Here is a 19,647-nt window from a genome sequence, read left to right as displayed (position 1 = left end):
CATCTTTCCCTAACAGAGGCAGCGTCTGCTACGCAGAACGTGGCACGGACCAGGGTGTGGGCACGCAGGCCACAGGCATCCACCGTGCTGAAGAGGCCGGTCCAGGCCAGCCCGGCCCCAAAACTCATCCCAGCGACCCCAGGCCACCAGATGCCATCAACATCCTGCTGCTTGATCAGCCGGTAGGGAAAGGGACCACGTCTCGGCCAAGCCCCGATGCCGGCACAAAGGCAGGCCCAGGCAGGGCTCAGCAGGCAGCTGGTGAATTGTCAGAAAACACTGAACAGGACTGTGGAGGAACCCAAGCTCATCCAGTGCAGGCAGACGCCTCCCGGCAAAATCAACAGGCTCAAATCCCAGGGCTGACACTTACTTGCACTGTGCACTTCCCGACCAGTGACTTAACCCCTCTGAGCCCCACTGTCGCCCCCTCTTCAACATGGGAGGCCGTCCGCCTCAGAGCCTCAAGAAGCACAGAGTACATAAATGTAGCACCTCCTGGAAGTTTCTGTTGCGGAATTCACTACCTTCAGGATTGCTATTCATCTCTGAGTTGCTTGCTGCGAAGATGTTCCCTTTATTTTCAGTTTGTGTTTACTTGTCACAATGCAACATTTCAATGCACCTAAAAGTACCCCCCAAAATACACTGAAAGAGTTAATGCTCTTTTTTTCTTTTCTTCTGACATTTCAAACAAACGTTCGAAGTGTCCCAAAGAAGAACGTTAAAAAAAAACCCCACTACCGCCCATGCGGAACAAGCAGTAAAGCGAGCCATGAGTTTCAAATATTTTTCACCTAAGAAATACAATTAAAGACACAGCAAACTCTCCCCGTTTGTCCTCCTTTCCTCTCCCAAGGAGTGGCCTTCCTGGGGATGTTGGGGCGGCGTCTCCTGCTCTGCATGTTTTCAGAGTTTGCTTTCATTTATTTGGGGCCACGAGTCTCCCTACTTGGAAATTGACATGACTGGCATCTTGTTATACTAACATATACTAATGTAACACACTAGTATACATTGTATACTAACGTAATGCATGAATGCGCCGCCATGTGCCTTTCTACACGAACTTATTACTTTATCCGGTTAAAGCAGTGGGATCTGCACAGCACAGGATTTTGTGGGGTCTGCTTCCCGCTGCATTGGCTCGAGGGTCACTTGCTGAGTACAGGATGAATTCTGGGGTCTCGCGGGGGCCTGTGGGATCCTCAGGGGCTGTGCATTAACCCTCCCAGCCCGGCGTACCTGCGACGTTGGTCACCCGCAGGGCTTCCTGGTTCTTGGGGGTCTTGGAGCGGTTCTGGCTGCGTTGCTTGCCCCCTGTGGAGCGGGTGCTGCGAAGGTGGACCTCCGTGGCCTTGAAGAAGGCCACCATGAAGGGCTGCTTGTTCTGGGGCCCGTGCCTCCCGATCAGGCCCGCCAACTTGGGGTTGATGCTCTGCCCTAGACCGGAAGCAGCCAAATGCAGAGATCAATTATGGGAGAAACAGTGAGCCGGTGAGCAGGGAGGGGCCGCCCGGACACGATTTCTTTCCCGCCTCACGGTTCATTCATGCATCCGTTATCTGTCCACCCGGCGGGGCGGGTATTTACTCGGCATTTACTCTGTGCCATGCTGTTCAGGAGCTTGGAACACAGCAGGGAACCGCACAGAGAAAACCTCCTGCCCTCTGGGCGTGCGGGCAGGTGGGGCAGGCAGGCTGAGTTTGCAGGTCTCAGGCTAGCGGCAGTTGCATTTACATTTCATTGGCCCAAGCTGGTCATGCGATCCACCAGCTCAAGAGGTGGGAGAAAGCCTGCTTGCCCGAGGACGGCGGGGACAGCTGCACACAGCCCTGGTGACTGCCACCCTAGGCACAGAGGGGCCGTCTGAGCGGAGGACTGCGTGACAGGGAGGGGGAAGCCATGTGGATGTCTGGGGACAGGCGTTCCAGGCACAGGGCACTACCGAGGCGAATGCTTGGGAGGAGGGAGCGAGGTGGGTTCTCTCAACAAGCAGTGAGGACGCTGGCTGTCTGGCTGGAGCACAGCCTGGGGGGAGGCAGGGAAGAAAAGGGGTCGGGGGATGAATCGTGGGGGACTCAAGCACTTGACCTTTACTCTGTTTACCGAGTCGAACAGCGTCCCCTCCCCACCAGCCCCCACCAAGTTCAAGTCCGTGCAGAACCCCAGGATGTGACCTCATTGAAAACAGCACCTTTGCGGACACCATCAGTTAAGATAAGGTCACATGGGCTCGGAGGGTGTCCTCAGAGAAAGGCCACGTGAAGACACAGAGAGACACGGACCCACATGCACCCACGTGCATACACCCGGAGGGAAGGAGGCCAGAGAACACGGAAGAACAGCAGGGGCCCCCAGAAGCTGGGACAGGCAAGCAAGGGCTCATTCCTCGAGGCCTCGGAAGGGGTGCGGCCCTGGGGCCTGCGGTCTCCAGGCTTTAGCAAGGTGCGGCCCGCTGTTTTGCGGCCCCCAGTTTGGGGCCTCCCGGTAGCCCCAGGAGACCGAGGCGATTGCGTGAAGTGGCAACCCCGAGACGGCCACCTGCTGTGTGTGACAGAGCCGCCCAGGTGTCCTGGGGGGGCCGGGTGGGGGGGCCGGTGGAGGCTACCGGAGGCTAGCAGGGAGAGGGGACGGGGGGCTCCTCAACGGTCCAGTTCTCAACTCCGTCTTTGGAATTCATTTTTCGTGTTTCGTTTTGAAATAATTATACAGATTCACAGGAGAAGTCACAGAAGAAAACGCACAGGGACGCGCCCCCCGCGCTCCTTCCCCAGTTTCGCCCAGCGGTCACGTCACGGGAGTCCCTCCGAAGCTGGGAACCAGCAGACCCTGGAGGGACCGTGAAAAGACACAAGTGACAGAACTTGCTGAGGGACTGGACAGAGAGGGTGTGAAGAGGTGGGGACTCATCGCTGACCTTCCTGCTCTGAGCCTGGGCACCTGGAGGAAGGGAGGGGCCGTTTATGGAGGTGGGGAAACCGAGGCGGGCGTGGGGGTGGGGTGGAGAGAATCAGCCGGGGAGGGGAGGGGAGGGGAGGGTGGAGGGCGAAAGCAGGTGGTTTCGCGGCCGCCGTCTGCATGTCCACCTGACGCGGGAGGGAAGCTGGCGCGTGGGAAGCACAGCATCCCAGCCTGGGTGCGGCTCCTGGTCCGGGGGGAGAGACGGACCTGGGGCCAAACGTGCTCTGGCCCGGTGCCAGACGTCCCGGGTTCAAGTCCCGCCTCTGCCACTCAACACCCAGACGCTTCTCAGAGCAGAGCTCTGCGCTCCCCAAGGGCTGGAGAAATGCTGGCTCAGGGCAGAGGTCGGGGGGCCGTCTGGGTGGCAGAGAGGAGCTCACCTGGGGAGGGCGTGTAGGTGGACAAGCGTTACAAGGGCTGAGCCCAGGCATCCTGTCTCCACCACCGAGGACAGGGGTGCCCAGTCGGAAGGATCTAGAAGAAGCGTGGGCAGGAGGAAGGAGGACACCCAGAGGATATGGGGTCCTGGAGGCAGAGAGGAGAAGGCGGGCAGAATAATCTCGGTGTCCTGTGCTCTGCTGATGTGTGTGCACTAGGAAGGGAGCCGGGATCAGTCTACCTTTCGGCTGCGGCAACAAGCAGGCCATTGGCCGGTAGGGACTGATGTCCTGCCTCCTGGTGGTTAAGTATCCCAAAGAAGAATAAAGCAAGAGACAGGGGGCAAAGAAAGCCTATCTCACTCGCGAGAGAAGAGCTCTGAGAGGCTGAGTAACCTGCCCAAGGCCACCCAGCTGGGGAGGGGCCGAGCCGAATCTGAACCCAGGCTGCGTACCCACGACAGGAATGCGTCACCCCGAGTTAGGCGAGAGGAGCCAGGGGCGAGCGGGAGCGGAGCTTCTGGAGGCCGCGGGCCCGTCCACATCTGGAATTAACTTCACCTGGAGCCCCCCAGACGGGCCCAAGTCAGGAAACCCAGCCTCCCAGGGACCAGACCAGCACCAGGGGGTTCGCTTTGGTTTTTTAACAGCCAGTGTTTAAAAGAGCAGACTTCCCCTGTCCACCACTATTTTAGCTTAACCCCTTTAAACGTTCGGCTTTCCTGCATTCTTCAGCAGGGTTTCCTCGAGTTCATGCATTTATAATTCGAACGATTCTATAAAAGAAACCATTAAAGCTGAGCCCCTAGGAATTGCATCTTGCCCCCACCCCCACCTGGAAGGCTCTCAGGGCAAAATAAAAATGCCTCGCCTGAAAAGCTGATGCCGATCTAGATACAGTAAACGCGAGCGCCGTGAGCAGTGTGTGCAGGGAGGGGGTCGAGCTCGCCCTCACAGCTGGCGGCGCACAGCCTCGGCTGCGAAACGGGCAGACAGAGGGGAAGGAAGCGGGTCTTCGGGGGGGTTTAAACCCGCAGCTGCCACTGACCACGCCGTGTGGGCCGAGGGAGGTCAAGTTGCCTGCTGGGGCCTCTAATTCCTCATCTGTGAGATGGGGATGATGCCATGGCTCCTGTCCCTGGTACCCAGCCCAAGTTTCGTTTCTGCAGCTGTGCCTTAGGGGTGGGCCTACGAGACGACAACTAGTCCCCCAGCTGCAGCGACTGGCTCAGGGGCGGGCACATGACCCAACTCAGCCAACGAACGGAGGGGAGGCACCCTGGAAGTTTCCTTTCCAGAAAGTCCCTGGACAAGACTGAGGCAGGAGGAGTGGATGGAGGCCCAGAAACGGCCACCAGTTAGAGACCACAGGTGGGTGACATTTTCGAGTGGGACCGCCCTGGTGGAAGGAAGAGCAGAGGCACGGACATGGAACCTCTGGTGATACCCTTGAGCCACTGGATCAAACCGGTCCTGAAGCTTGCTTCTCGCCCCAACCACCGAGATGAATAAACCCCCCGTGACTGTTGAGTCTGAGTTGCCTGCCCGTGTGTCCACAGTCACACGTGTGCACAGGTCCTCATAACTGGGATTGTACTGTTACTGCCATTTCCTATAAACCTGGTTTTTACGCAATATACCCTGGACATCTTTCCACATCGATGAAACACACTGACTTCATCCCTCGTGGCCACAGAGGAGCCTCACATCTGGAAATGCCTTTACGTCATCCTCTCCTGCCCGTGGACGTTTGCGTTATGTGTTCCAGGCTTCAACAACCACCTTGTTACTGACTCGTTAGTTCATTCGGCAGCTATCGACGGCACGCCTGCCGTGGGCCGCCCTGGGCTAGGTGTGCACGTAGAACAGCCAGAACAACCCCCTGGGGGCCCACCGGGGCGGTGGGGGGGGGGACGAGCTGAGGGACGGTGGTGATGGCCGAGAAGCAGTCTAGGGCAGGGGCAGGGACAGGGACGAGGGGGACTGGTCAGGGAAGGCTGCATAGTCACAGGGGTCCTGGGAGAGAAATGTTCCCAGCAGAGGGAACAGGAAATGCCAAGTCCCGGAGACAGGAACACACACACGTGTGTTTGAAGAACAGGGAGGAGGCGGGGGCGCCTGGGTGGCTCAGTCAGCTAAGCGTCCGACTCTTGATTTCGGCTCAGGTCGTGGTATCGTGGTTCGTGAGTTCGAGCCCCGCGCTGGGTTCTGCGCTGGCCGTGTGGAGCCTGCTTGGGATTCTCTCTCTCTCCCTCTCTCGCTCTGCCCCTCTCCCACTTACTTTTTCTCTCTCTCTCAAAATAAATAAGTAAATAAACACTTAAAATTAAATTAAAAAAAGAACAGGGAGGAGGCCAGTGGGGCTGGAGAGAGAGAGAGAGAGAGGGAGGGAGGGAGGGAGGGGGCCCGACGATGAGGCTGGGTCACTGGGGCCCCTGGTGGGGGCTCTGGATCACATTCTAGGTACGATGGCGGCCACAGAGGGTCTGGAGAGGGGGGACATGGCCAAACCTCTGAGGCCCGCTCAGGGGCGTAGGTGGGGTGAATGGTGATCTGGAACGGAGCCCCCTCCCACCGTGCTCTCCTCTAGACCCCCGCACTTGGGTGGCCTCTCTGGGCCCCACACACATTGTGCTGCCCTCCATCCAGCCCGGCAATTCAGGGCAGGGCGGTCCCTTCCACTCACTGTCCCGGCACAGGACAGGGCTGGACACTGGCCAAAGCACGTTCACACAGACGATGGCAGGAGGCACTCAGGCCAGCGGGGGGCACCTCAGCATGACAGACGTGCCCGAGGAGCACCCTCCCTGAGTCCTGGCAACAAACGCTGTCTCCAGACATCGCTAAGTGTCCCCTGGGAGGCCACATGTCCCAGTGGAGAGCCACGGCTTTACCCACACTTCCCTAAAGTGAGCACCTGTTCTCCTGGATGGACATACAACCGGAAGTCATTGCCGTCCAGTTTTTAGCTACAGAATCCTAGAGACAATGTGGCGTTTTCCCAAGACAATTAACCGACCAGGCACCTAAACCATTCATCTTTTTTTTTTTTAAGTTTATTTAAGAGAGAGAGAGAGAGAGAGAGAGAGAGTGCAAGCAGGGGAGGGGCAGGGAGAGAGGGAAAGAGAGAGAATCCCAAGCAGGCTCCGCACTGTCAACACAGAACCCGACGTGGGGCTCGATCCCACAAACCAGGAGATCGTGACCTGAGCTGAAATCAAGAGCCCGACGCTTAACCGAGTCACCCAGGCGCCCCTCATTCACCTTTTTACAAGTATTCACGGTGCGCAGGCCAAAGCCCCACACTGCTCTGCACCCCGGGGGTTATAACCAGGAACAAGACAGGCCCAGGCTCCCGCGGGGCCCCGTGGAGGAGGAACAGAACAAGATATGGTGTGATTACACCTGGGAGAGAGGAAATTTAAAGCATATGCCAACCTACGTGGGTATGTACCTGTGAAAAGTGTATTTTTATTTTAATGCCCCCCAAAAAGGGCCAAGAGAGGCTCGAATGAATGACGGGACACGTGGGCGGGCTGGGGGAAGAATTCGATTTCAGTGTAGGATGACACAGTTATAGCACACACAAGCACAAGTGCTCGATTTGATTGTTTCTAAGTGTCCAGGGCGAGTCACGCTAGATACGGAGTCGGGCCACATGCACCAGGCAGAGGGACGGAGGTAGGGGACATACCTGGTCTAGGCAGGGAGGGCAGAGAAACCCAATACTTTAACCATAAGGTCTGTATCCTCAGGGAAGTCGGAAACGATCCAGAGTGTAGCTAAGAGTTAATAGGTTAAAAAAAAAAAGGAAAGGGGCACCTGGGTGGCGCAGTCGGTTGAGCGTCCGACTTCAGCCAGGTCACGATCTCGCGGTCCGGGAGTTCGAGCCCCGCGTCGGGCTCTGGGCTGATGGCTCGGAGCCTGGAGCCTGTTTCCGATTCTGTGTCTCCCTCTCTCTCTGCCCCTCCCCCGTTCTTGCTCTGTCTCTCTCTGTCCCAAAAATAAATAAACGTTGGAAAAAAAAAATTTAAAAAAAAAGGAAAAAAACACCTGAAGGTTTGCCCAAGTCCAGGGTTGCCAGACTTTGCAAATGAAAATACAGGATGCCTGGTTAAATCTGAATTTCAGATAAATGACCATGTTTGCAGCACGTGGGACACACTTACACGGAGTAATTGTTGGGTTTTTATCTGAAATTCGAATTTAACGGGGCGTCCTGTATTTGAATCCGCCCAGAGGTGCCCCGCAAGCTAGGGGAGAAAGGTTTTCCCGATGTGCGACGGTATCTGATCCCTGTGCAAACAGGATGGAGGGGACATCTGGTCCACCTGACGGGCAGGTTATGGATCCAGGGTGAGGGCTTCGCCGGTTTCTTCTTTAGTAGAACACACAGCTGGCCTCTTTCGTGGCCTCTTTCTGTTTTTGCTTTCTGGGCTTTTTAAACTTGGGGTTTTGGGGTGCCTGGGTGGCGCAGTCGGTTAAGCGTCCGACTTCAGCCAGGTCACGATCTCGCGGTCCGTGAGTTCGAGCCCCGCCTCGGGCTCTGGGCTGATGGCTCAGAGCCTGGAGCCTGTTTCTGATTCTGTGTCTCCCTCTCTCTCTGCCCCTCCCCCGTTCATGCTCTGTCTCTCTCTGTCCCAAAAATAAATAAACGTTGAAAAAAAAAAATTAAAAAAAAAAAAAAACTTGGGGTTTTAAGTGAGCATGTAGTAAAACAGACCTTTCTCGTATACAGAGCCGTGAGAAGACTCACATGATCACCACTTCTGTCAGGATGCAGAGTGGCCCCCAGTCAGGATGACCCCACGACAGAGGACGATCTAGCACAAATGTCAACGGTGCCAAGGTGGAGGGGCGCCCGGGGGGCTCCGTCGGTGGAGCGTCCGACTTCGGCTCAGGTCACGATCTCGCGGTTCATGGGTTCGAGCCCCACGTTGGGCTCTGTGCCAACAGCTCGGACCCTGGAGCCTGCTTCAGATTCTGTGTCTCCCTCTCTCTGCCCCTCCCCCCCCGCTCACGTTCTGTCTCTTTCTCTCTCTCAAAAATAAACAAACATTTAAAAAAATGCTTTAAGGGGCGCCTGGGTGGCGCAGTCGGTTAAGCGTCCGGCTTCAGCCAGGTCACTGTCTGGCGGTCCGTGAGTTCGAGCCCCGTGTCGGGCTCTGGGCTGATGGCTCGGAGCCTGGAGCCTGTTTCCGATTCTGTGTCTCCCTCTCTCTCTGCCCCTCCCCCGTTCATGCTCTGTCTCTCTCTGTCCCAAAAATAAATAAACGTTGGAAAAAAAAATTTTTTTAAATAAATAAATAAATAAATAAATAAATAAATGCTTTAAGAAATAAACACTTAAAAAAATAAAAAAACAAATACTCCCAAGGTAGAGAAACTGCTCTCTAGACCTGCTCTCCCTCCGTTTACCGCCTACTCACCATGTTTGGATGCTTTAATGGCACAGCGGACGACCTGTGACAGAGCACCTCTGACCCACAAAGCCTAAAACCATTGCTACCCGGTGCTTTACAGAAACTTAGTAGGTACTTAAAAGTTTGCTGACCTCTGCTCTAACCGACCCTGCCTCCACATACCCCCGGCCGTAAAGGCGACCATACCTGCCCCCGAGATGCGACACTTTCATGGTCTATCACCTGCCAATGAACGCGTTCCCGACAGAGTCGGTTCTCCGCGGCTGGTGGCTCACAAGAAGGACGAGAAACCATCCTTCCGGCCCCTTTGCTCTGCGCCAGGCACTGCGCTGAGCCCCTTCCGTGCGCTGCTCCAAGCGGCCTCCTGACCCCACGTTTACGGGCGGGGAAGCGGGCTCCAAGCTGTGAACTTAATCATCAGACCGTCGCTGAGTCCGGGTGGACGGAGACGCAGGGAGGAAAGATTGCCCAGGCACGGATGTGGGCGACACGCGGAGCCTCAAACGGCAGGGGAGGGTTCGCCGAGGCACGGGGGCGGGCGACAGCCACCGCCGGCAGGTCCTGGGATGGCACGAGCAGAGTCCGCACGCCCAGCCCGGAGGACGTCCCTCCAGAACCGGCCCGGGGCACAGACGGGGCCTCTCGGGAGAGGAGAGAGCACAGCCTCATCACAGAGAAGGAGCATCTTGGTTTTCCTGTGGTTTCCTTGTTTTCCAGGCCCAGAGCCACGGGCTCCCCTGCGGAGGCCCGAGGCGTAAGAATGCGCTTTGTTGACTGTGCAAAACGCCGGTTCCAGCCACTTGTCTCGATGGCCCAAGGCCCAAGTGACAAGTGAGAACGCAGTTAACGCTTGTGACATCTGCCTGGCCTCAATCACCCAATGTTGTCCCGGCCCCTGCTGCCCACCCAGCCCTGGAAGGACCCCTCCCAGCCTCTGGGTCATCAAGGCCTCCTGTTTTCTCTCGCTCGGCCTCTGGAGAAACAGGATGTGAAGCAACACCAAGGGCAAAGGCACCTTGGAGCCCGCTGCGCTGGGGGCGGGACCCGTCGCCAACCTCAGCTCTCTGGGGCTTTGTCTCCCCAGCGGCCCTGGGCGAACGGCTCACCTCCTGGTCCCGTCCCAGCCGAGCATCGCACTTGGGACAGCATACGCCCCCAATCCTTTAAATGCCTCGCAATCCCCAGAAGTGTGAGACAGGCCACAGAGGCCACCGCATCGTCCTCTTGAACTGGAAGGGTAGGGCTTCTAGACGTCGCCCTCCTGGGCCTCCCAGTGATTTCTTCTCTCTACAAGGGGGAGGAGGAGGACCCTATAAAGAAGGACAAATGCTGAAGTCCTTGTCTTGGGAACAAGGGACCAGGTGTTTTCACGTCTGTAAGAACAGAGGCATCTCTGGCCCAAAGCAACGTCTCCATCAACTCCTGACAGCTTGGAGATGAAAGGCGGCCCCGGGAGAACCACGGGCCCTGATCTGGAGAGCAGCCTGAAGCACTCCTGGGAACCTCCGAGGCTCTGAACTTGTCTTCACAGCCTCAACCTTGACCCTCAGCATACAGTCTCTCCGCTTTCCAACCTTCCTACAAGAATGTGGGCGAGGTGACGGCAAAATCCTTCAGGCCGTAGCCCCGGTGCCTACAACAAATCGCTGGCATATCAAATGTCTGTTGAGTGAAGAAACGCGTATCCGGTGCAGGCGGAGAGGCTTGTAGCTGCAGGAGGCTGGTTCTAACAAGCAGGTCTGACGGGGCAGGGAGAGTCCGGCGTCGCTCTCCGGCCTGGGGGGCAGGGCCCGGGGCCAAGCTGTCCGCGGGCACCGTGCCCAGGCCCACGGTACTTTTAGGAGCCCGTGAAAATGTTTTAATGTCTCTTAAAATCGAAGACAGAACACAAACTTTTTGGGGTCGCAGAAAATGTTTTCATTTTTAATCCGGCCAGGATTAGATTCATCTTTATACTAACGTGGTCCTAGAACATAATTTTTGGTGTTTTTTTTTTTCTTTAATGGAAGGAAGGAGTCCATGAAAGTCAGATGCAGCCCTGGCCGCTTCTGTTGGTCCTGTGGGAAGCCCACGGTCTTCCGGGTTCCTTCCCAAACAGCTTCGTTCCCAAGGAGGGACCGGGAGGCGGTCCTGGGCTGTCTGTCCGGACGGCCTGGCCGTGTACCCGGCCGTGTACGCGGCGGGCACCCACCGAACCACACAACCCTCCCCCGGCCTGGGCCCCGCTGACCACATTCCTCGGACGCGGTCCCGCAAAGAGTGAGGTTGGGGGCGCCGGACTGGGAACCCGCGGCGGAGCCCCCGGTCTGCCCAGGGAACTGGGCGCCTTCAGGCAAGTTACCCCACCTGCTGGGCCTCGGTTTCCTCCCCTGCTCCCCTGCTGACAGCCACCCGGGCGGGCCACCGCGAGCAGCGAGCACAGCGACGGCGATCTCGAGCACACGTGCGGTTGGCCAGGGTGCCGGGCCCAGGACTCAGCATTTTACCGCAGATCCATTCATGTCTTCCTCCCGGCCATCACCGCGCCCGTGGAACGGATGAAAGGACGAGGCATCGAGAGGCTGAACCGGCTGCCCCAGGAATAGGGACTGGGGCCGTCGGCTCCCGAGTCCACGGGGGTGCCGCCGGCCGGTCCCATTTCTGCTCTGCGCGGGAGCCCCGCGCCGGCCTCCTGGCCCACGGCGAGGGTTCGGCCCGCCTGGCACGGCAGGGACGGCCCCCTGGTCAGCGGGCCAGCCCTCCGCTCGGGTGGCACTGGAACGCGTCGGAACCCCTCCGTCGGGGGTTGCTCGGCTCCTCTCCCACCGGCCCCGGGAGCGGGGAGCACAGCCTGGGTGGCTTGGGGGCGGCCGCCGCTCCTCCTGCCTTCTGGACGAAGGGAGAGACGGGGAGACGCCGGCCCTCCTTCCCACGGCGTCCTGCCCTCGGACGAGACGATGCTTCCCAGTTGGCTCCTGCTGAGCCACAGGTGCCCGGAGCGTTTACGAGCTTCTCCCCCGCACGGGCCCCAGCCGTGCCGCCCCCGGGGACACCCACGGGAAGGCGCGGCTGCAGGGACAGGGACCGGACGCCCGCTTCCTGGGTGGTCCCGGGAGGGATCCGGAGACCCTGCGAGCGGGAGGCTCACCCCACACCAAGCACCAAGCTTCTCAGAGGAGACCTGTGACGTCCGTGCCTCGCCAGGATGGAGGCGAGCTCACCAGCACTGCTGGCATCATGCCCATTGCACGGGTGTGGCAACTGAGGCCCCCGACAGGGCCCGGGCTCCCTGTTCCGGCAGCCGCCCGGCGGGCTGCAAGATGCTGCTAGGGTCTGGACCAGGGCGAGATGCTGTACCTGACTCGGTGCCCCCTCCCCTCCCCTCCCCTCCCCGAGGGCTGGAGACGCCTGGAACTCGGCTTGCCCCGGTGGGGGGGGGGGGGGGGTGGCCGCAGGAGGTGGCGACGCTCACGGACTTTACGCTGCTCACCAGGAGCCGCGGGGGCAGGGACCCGGCTGCTTCTGCAGGCGACACAGCAGCGGGGTGCCACCAGACAGAGCCCAGATCACACGGACGCCCTGGCAGGCTCCCGTCTGTCACACCTGTACGGACGTTTAACACAAAGCAGGTGAGACCCGAAACCTAAACGGGGCGCTTGGCCTGGGTGCCATCTTACCGGCAGGTACCCCCCAACTGGACACAGGGCACAGCTTGGCCAGCGTGCCAGCCCTGGGCCAGGCCCCGGTGCTGGGGTGGGGGGGGGGGCGCCCAGCAATCAGTATTCTCTACGAACCCCCGGGGGGATTCCGATGGACAACTGCAGAGCCAGGAGCCCGTGGTTTCAGAACCGCCGGGCTCACCTGCCTCTCATCTCATCCCCGAGAAGATCCCCAAATTCACAGCCCCCACTGGCCACGGCATACCTCGGCTCCTCCCTGGCGGGCTGAGTGGCTGGTCCTGCCCTGACCCAGGCCAAACTTGCGTCCGTGGCAGGTACGGTGCCTGGACGGACCGGCCAAGTCCCCGGGGGGCGGCATCCCTGCCCGGCAACCGGTGCCCGGCGTGGGAGGGGACGGGCGGGGAGGAGACGGGCCCGGAGTCAGGGGTACAGCTTCTGCTCCTCGCCCTGACTCTGGGCAGCAGCTTATGACCACCAGGCTACACCCCCCCCCCCAACCATAGACGGAGAGGAGTTCCCAGGTGGACGCCAGAGGAGGGAGCCGCACACCCTCAGGGGCCTCGGCGTCCTCCCCTGTGCCATGAGGAGCTGAACGCGGCATCTGCCTCGAGGCCCCGTGGCGGGACTTCCGTGGGACCACGGCAGACAGCGCTCTGTGCTCGGCTGTTGCCTCAAGCTGAGCAATTAAGCCCTTCACTTGCATGAGCTCATCTGATCCTTCACCACCACCCTGGACGGTGGAAACTATTATTAACCCCGCTTTCCAGAGGAGGGACACGAAGTGACTCACCCTGGGTCACATGGCTGCACACGGCCGAGGTGGGATTTGAACCCGGGGAGTCTGGCCTCCTGAGCCCAAGCTTTAACCAGCAGGCTAGGCCATCTCCGTGGATGCCAAGCCTCCCCTTCACGCTAGGGGGGGGGGGGGGGCGCGGAAGCCGGAGGAAATAAGCGTACAAAGCCCCAGACTTTGGGGGAGAAAGACAGTGGCAAAAACTAAAGGGAACAGGGTTGGTTGTCCCTTGAGAGGAAAACCAAACTTGGGCCGCCTCGAGCCAGCAGGGCAGAGAAGCACAGGACCCCTTAAGGTCAAGTTGGAAGGTCTAGCCAGGATCCACAAGTCCAGGGAAAGGGATCAAGCCTACCTTAGCCTCATTTTTTAACCTCACCCCCACCCCCCCAATCTGCTCCTCAAAAGCTTGTAAGTAAAAAGCAGAGTTGAATGACTCTATTGCCAAATACGTTTGGAATTCCTCTACGCTATATTCCCCATCAGGAAACTCCCAATGGACATTCGCAAAATAAAGGCACTGATAAGTCCCGCAGGGAAACCTGCTGAGTGTCTCCAACCTAGCATTTCTCACGCTTCACTGATCATAAATGCTGTCCTTTACCCCGGGACATCCTTGAACACTTCACAGAACACAGTTTGAGAAGTTCTGGCAGACAACAGGGATTGCACATTTTGCCTGTAAACAATCATCGGAAAATAGTAAGTATTTTCCGCTTTGTGGACCAGAGTCTCTGTCATAACTACTCAACGCTGCTGTGATAGCACAAAAGGAGGCCTAGACAATATGTAAATCAGTAAGTGTGGCTGTGTACTAATAAAACTTTATGACCACCAAAATGTGAATTTCATGGAAGCTTACATGTCATGAAATAGTCTTTCTTTTTTGATATCTTGCCCATTTAAAAATGTGAGGGCTATTCTTAGCTCACAGGCCACAGAAAAACAGGCTGCAAGCTGAATTTGGTCCATCAGACATATAGCTTGCCAACTCGAAATGTAGCAATGGAAAACTTCAGCACTTCTAGGAACCGCCCCCCCACCCCCCGCCCCGACCTTAAGTGTCATGGAAAGGGGAAGGAGAAGGGGAGGGAGGGGGAGGGCTCCATCGGGAGAAAGAAAACCACTGGAAAGAAGACAAGCGTGGCCCTAAACTCTGCGGCCCGTCCCGCATGGTACATGGCCTTAGGCAAATCTCCGGTAGAGAAGGCAGCCCGAGGCCAAAGCGGTGGCCTCTGATGGGAAAGAAAAGTGGCCACGCCCAGGAGGCGTAAACGAAAAGGTGATACAAATTGGGCGCATCACCTAAATCCGTTGGGTAAAACCTGGCATTAACCCCAGTAAAAAGAAAAAGTAAAAACGGGCAAAAGAATTTGCAGCTCCAAGCACAAAGGGCCAGCTGTCCGTAGAATATAAAGACCAACGCTCTACCAGAGGGTAGAACGGATACGCACAGGAGGAAGGGCTGAGCCTCAAACGTCAGAGAGAAAAGCAAAGAAAACCTACAGGGTCCCATTTGTCGCCTGCCTGATGAGCAAAGACGGACAAGTTTGGAAACGTGTCCTGTCAAAGAAGGGGGAACGGGTGCCCTCGTGCACTGCTTGGGGGCGGGGGAGTGTACTGATCCAAACCACAGACAGGGTCCCTTTCGGGAATTTATCCCAGGGCTACACTCACTCAAGCGGACGAGGACGCTTAACCGACTGAGCCACCAGGCACCCCCTTTTTAATCGTTAAAACTTTGTTTTTAGTTTGTTTTAGAGACAGAGAGAGAGAGAGAGAAGGTGAGGGGCAGAGAGAGAGAGGGAGGGAGAGAATCCCAGGCAGGCACGTACCTGTCCACGCAGAGCCCGACGCGAGGCTCGATCTCCCCAACAACGAGATCGTGACCCGAGCCGAGATCCACAGTCGGGACTCTCCGAGCTGCCCCCCGCGCCCCATTGGGGCACTATTTTAAAACCCCTTCTGTATTAACTCACGTAATCTCAGAACCACCCCGGAGCCCTGGGCGTTGGGGATGAGGAGGCTGGGAAAGGTCAGGGAGGTTGCCCAAAGTCACACAGCGAGCCAGCGGAAGAGCTACGAACGCTCCACACGTACACACACCCACAACAGCCTTCACACGAACAGGGAAGCTCTTTAACGGCTGAAAAGGCCCAACCTTCAAGGTGAGTCGCCAGGTGAAAAAAAAGCCAGGCGGCCAACGCGGTCTAGACTATGGTACTGCCCGCAGGGGAAAACAGATAAATAAAAGGAACACAGAATGTACGTGCGATGGTGTAAATCCCCAGAGGGCATCTCTGAAAAGACGTCCACTACCATGGGAACAGCATTGGCGCTGGCGGTGGAGTTCAGCTACAGAAGGAGGTCACGGGGCCAGTCCACACGGGTGCACGCATCTGTAACTTGAATTTGGAGCCACTGGCAAGTATTACCCATTCTGAAAGAAATGTGTTCTTCGTTTGGGTGTGTTGTTCTTTTTTTCCTTAAAGCTGGCGTAAGGAAGAAGCTACCGACCCCAGAGCCGCCCCCCAACTTAATAAGAAACACATTTCGGGGGAAGAAATGGGTGCAGCTAACCCCACCCTGGCTCCCACTCACCGTCTGTCCGCCCTCGTCAAAGACGGGGGATCTAAGGCGGGGCGCGGAAAGCACAGGGGAACGCAGCCAACAGCGGAGTCTCCAAGTACTGGGGGCTCAGAACCACATTCGGGGTCTCCTGGAAGGGGCTTCCTGCCTCGCACCAGGGCTGAGGTCCTTAACCACGGGCAATGTGGCTCTTCAGGGAACATTCGGAAACAGTTGGAGACATTCTGGGCAGACTGGCCTCTAGTGGGTAGGAGCCGGGGACACGGTTCAACATCCTGCCATGCACGGGACACCCAGGATGTCCCATGTCCCCCGGTTGGGGTGCCTGCGTCAGCGCGTCTCACACAGTTATGTGCGCTCAGGCATCACCTGGGGCTCCAGTTAAAGTGCCGGTTCTAGGGGCGCCTGGGCGGCTCAGTCGGTTGAGCGTCCGACTTCGGCTCAGGTCGTGATTTCGCGGTTTGTGAGTTCGAGCCCCGGGTCAGGCTCTGTGCTGACGGCTCGGAGCCTGGGGCCGGCTTCGGACTCTGTGTCTCCCTCTCTCTCTCTGCCCCTCCCCCACTTGTACTCTGTCTCTATCAAAAATAAATAAATGTAAAAAAAAAATTTTTTTAAAGTGCCGGTTTTAGGGGCGCCTGGGTGGCTCAGTCGGTTGAGCGACCAACTTTGGCTCAGGTCATGATCTCGCCATCCGTGAGTTCGAGCCCCACGTCAGGCTCTGGGCTGACGGCTCAGAGCCTGGAGCCTGTTTCAGATTCTGTGTCTCCCTCTCCCTGCCCCTCCCCCGTTCATGCTCTGTCTCTCCCTGTCTCAAAAATAAATAAAACGTTAGAAAAAAAAATTTTTTTTTTTTTTTTAAATAAAGTGCCGGTGTTAACAGTGCAGGCCTGGGACGGGCCAGAGTCTGTGTTTCCGCGAGGATGTCCAGCCCGCTGGTGCGGGGACCTTGCTAACCCAATGAGGCCTCGCCCAACCCGGTGTGGCCAACGGTGTCATCGTCTCCTGCAAAGGGGCAGGTGCTACTCTTGCTTGGGATCAAAACGCGGACAGCGAGCACTGCTTGGTGGGGGTCGGAGGAGCGAGCCCTCCCTGGATGGGAACAAGCATGAACTTGCTACTGAGCTCCTACCTGAGTCCAGGAGCACAGGCTGCGTCGGAACCAGAGGGGTGGTGACGGGACACCTACCGTCCAAGGTCTCCACGCAGAGCTGCAGGCCCAGATTGTGCCGCGGGTTGACCACCCAGTGGTTGCTGGTGGCCGTGATGTCGAACACCAGCCAGCCCTCCTCCGAGGCCCAGAGCGTGCGGCTGTCCAGCAGGAACAGGTCGGACTCCCTACAAAAGAGGAGGAGAGACACGAGGCATGGCAGGTCATGGCTCGGTCAGCCCTGTCACCAGCCGGCCGCCGTTGGACAGAAGGACCGTGGGGAGTAGGGGAGGTGGGAGGAGGTGCACCGGGCCCCCAGAAGCGGGTACATCAGAGCAAGATCCAGGGCTGAAGACCCCTTAGTAGCTGTGATGGAAAAAGGGAGTGTAGAAGGGGCACAGAGAATGCACGCAGGGGACAGGGCGCTGCTCCAAGGCGAGCTCACCCTTCACACTTGTTAGGGGGGATCCCGATGGGAGACAGTACAGGAAGGCAGGCATTTGCAGCCTCTGTGTTGCCTGAACTCTCAGGGAACAGAAGCTCACATTTTTTGGATTACTCACCATTTGCCAGGCATGGCCTGGAATACACATATTACCTCATTCAATTCTCACGACCCTGAGGTGTAGGGCTATTATCATTACCATGATTACGGTAAAACCATGACTTGCCCCAGGTCATTTAGGCAGGAGTTGGGGTATGAGCTCAGGCAACCAAGCACCGGTACACACACTCCTCATTTGCATGCCGTGCAACTTCCTCCTAAGCCCACCACGTATGAGGTGGTGGATGCCTAGATGGGCATTAATGGAGACGACCCTTTAATCCTCTCTTTCTCACATTTTGCAGTAGCAAAATGGTCAAAACTACAACTGATGTTGTAGTGGATGGAGGATAGGTGGATGGGTGGATGGATGGATGGATGGACGGATGGGTAGAGGGGTGGATGGATGGATGGATAGATGGATGGATGGATGGATGGATGGATGGATAGATGGGTGGATGGGTGGGTGGATGGACAGATGGATGGATGGATGGAGGGGTAGATGATGGATAGGTGCATGGATGGATGGATGGATGGATAGATGGATGGTTGGATGGGTGGATGGGTAGATGGATGGATGGATGGTTGGATGGGTGAATGGATGGATGGGTGAATGGATGGAGGGGTGGATGGATGGATGGATGGATGGATGGATGGATGGATGGATGGTTGGGTGGGTGGATGGATGGATGGATGGATGGATGGATGGATGGATGGATGGTTGGGTGGGTGGTTGGATGGTTGGATGGTTGGATGGATGGATGGGTGGATGGATGGATGGATGGATGGATGGATGGATGGATGGATGGTTGGATGGGTGAATGGATGGAGGGGTGGATGGATGGATGGATGGATGGATGGATGGATGGATGGATGGTTGGATGGGTGGTTGGATGGTTGGATGGATGGATGGATGGATGGATGGATGGATGGGTAGATGGGTGGATGATGGATAGGTGGATGGGTGGGTGGATGGATGGATAGATGGATGAATGAATGGTTGGATGGATGGATGGATGACTGGATAGATGGACAGATAGATGGTGGGATGGATGGAGGGAGGGAGGGAGGGAGGGAGGGAGGGATAGATGGAATGGAAGGGATGGATGGATAGATGGGTGGACGATGGATAGGTGGATTGTGGGTGGATGGATAGATAGATGGATGAATGAATGGTTGGATGGATGGATGGGTGAATTTTTACATTCATTGTTAATAGAATTGTAGTATACAACGTCTCATGACATTCTGCACACTTTTACTCGTAAGAATTGAAAATTTCAACATTTTGAGTCCTTCAACAATCAGTTAAAAATTTTGAACCCCCACACTGTGCCAGACACTGGGGTACAACGGCGAATGACACCCTAACCAGCCCCTGCCCTGGGGCGTCGACCATCTGCACCATACCCGGAGTGATCTAATTTTCCTGGGAATTAAGGCGAATTTTCTCTGCTCACACATAAAGGCCTGAGATGGAGTGACTGTTTATTGAGCACTTACCACGTGCCAGACTCTGGGCTGAAATGCCTGACCCGCATCCTATCAGCACGGAATCCTTACAACAACTCTATGAGGTGGATAAAATTACGTGTGCCATTGTGCAGATCTCAAGACTGAGGCTCAGAAAGGCAAAGCTGTTTGCCCGGGACTGCAGGGGTCACTGTGTGCTGAAACACGGTCAAGGCGGGATCGAAATCCAACCAGACCACCTGCCAGTCAAAGCTTGCAACCAGGGACGCACGCGGTTCATCTGGACGCTGCCGTTGCTCGGGTGTGATTGTCCTCCTTTCAGAACCTCTGGCAAATCAAACTCATTGTAATACAAGCCATTAAGCCATCGGCTGGAGCAGACACCCCCCCACCTTAGATGAGGGACACATCTCCTGTCATCCCTCTTCTGTGTGGCCCGGAGACTCCACGTTTGTGAGGTCGGCCGAATTCTACCTCTGCTGCGTGCCGTAACGCTAAATTAGACATGTACCAAGCCCCTTAATGTATATGAGAGTCGTGAGAAGGCACGCAGAAACTAGATCAGTGACTTTAGCCGGTGTTTCAATTTCCTTTATCGCAGAACCCACTGGAAACGTATGGGGAGGTGAACAGGTCACTCAGAAAAGCCTACACAGGGATGGGGAAGCAGCACGAGCCAAG

At 57.0% G+C, this 19,647-nt stretch overlaps 1 protein-coding gene across 3 annotated transcripts in view; it reads right to left on the bottom strand.

Annotated features, from left to right (window-relative positions):
* Window positions 1-19,647, bottom strand: part of BMP7 (bone morphogenetic protein 7) — a 168,079-nt gene that overhangs the window by 89,425 nt on the left and 59,007 nt on the right. For 2 of the 3 annotated variants that reach the window (XM_045053459.1, XM_011280760.4), the window contains exons 3-4: window positions 16,989-17,137; window positions 1,246-1,443 (exon numbers count right to left, since the gene is read on the bottom strand). In XM_045053459.1, coding sequence (XP_044909394.1) covers window positions 1,246-1,443; window positions 16,989-17,137 — 347 coding nt within the window. The remainder of the gene's footprint in view (window positions 1-1,245; window positions 1,444-16,988; window positions 17,138-19,647) is intronic. The other variant, XM_045053460.1, reaches the window with a different exon arrangement.

The sequence above is a fragment of the Felis catus genome, chromosome A3 (genome assembly GCF_018350175.1).
Source record: "Felis catus isolate Fca126 chromosome A3, F.catus_Fca126_mat1.0, whole genome shotgun sequence".
In the NCBI taxonomy this organism is placed as follows: Eukaryota; Metazoa; Chordata; class Mammalia; order Carnivora; family Felidae; genus Felis; species Felis catus.
Note: the sequence above shows the minus strand (reverse complement) of the source record. Positions and strands in the feature narration are given on the sequence as shown.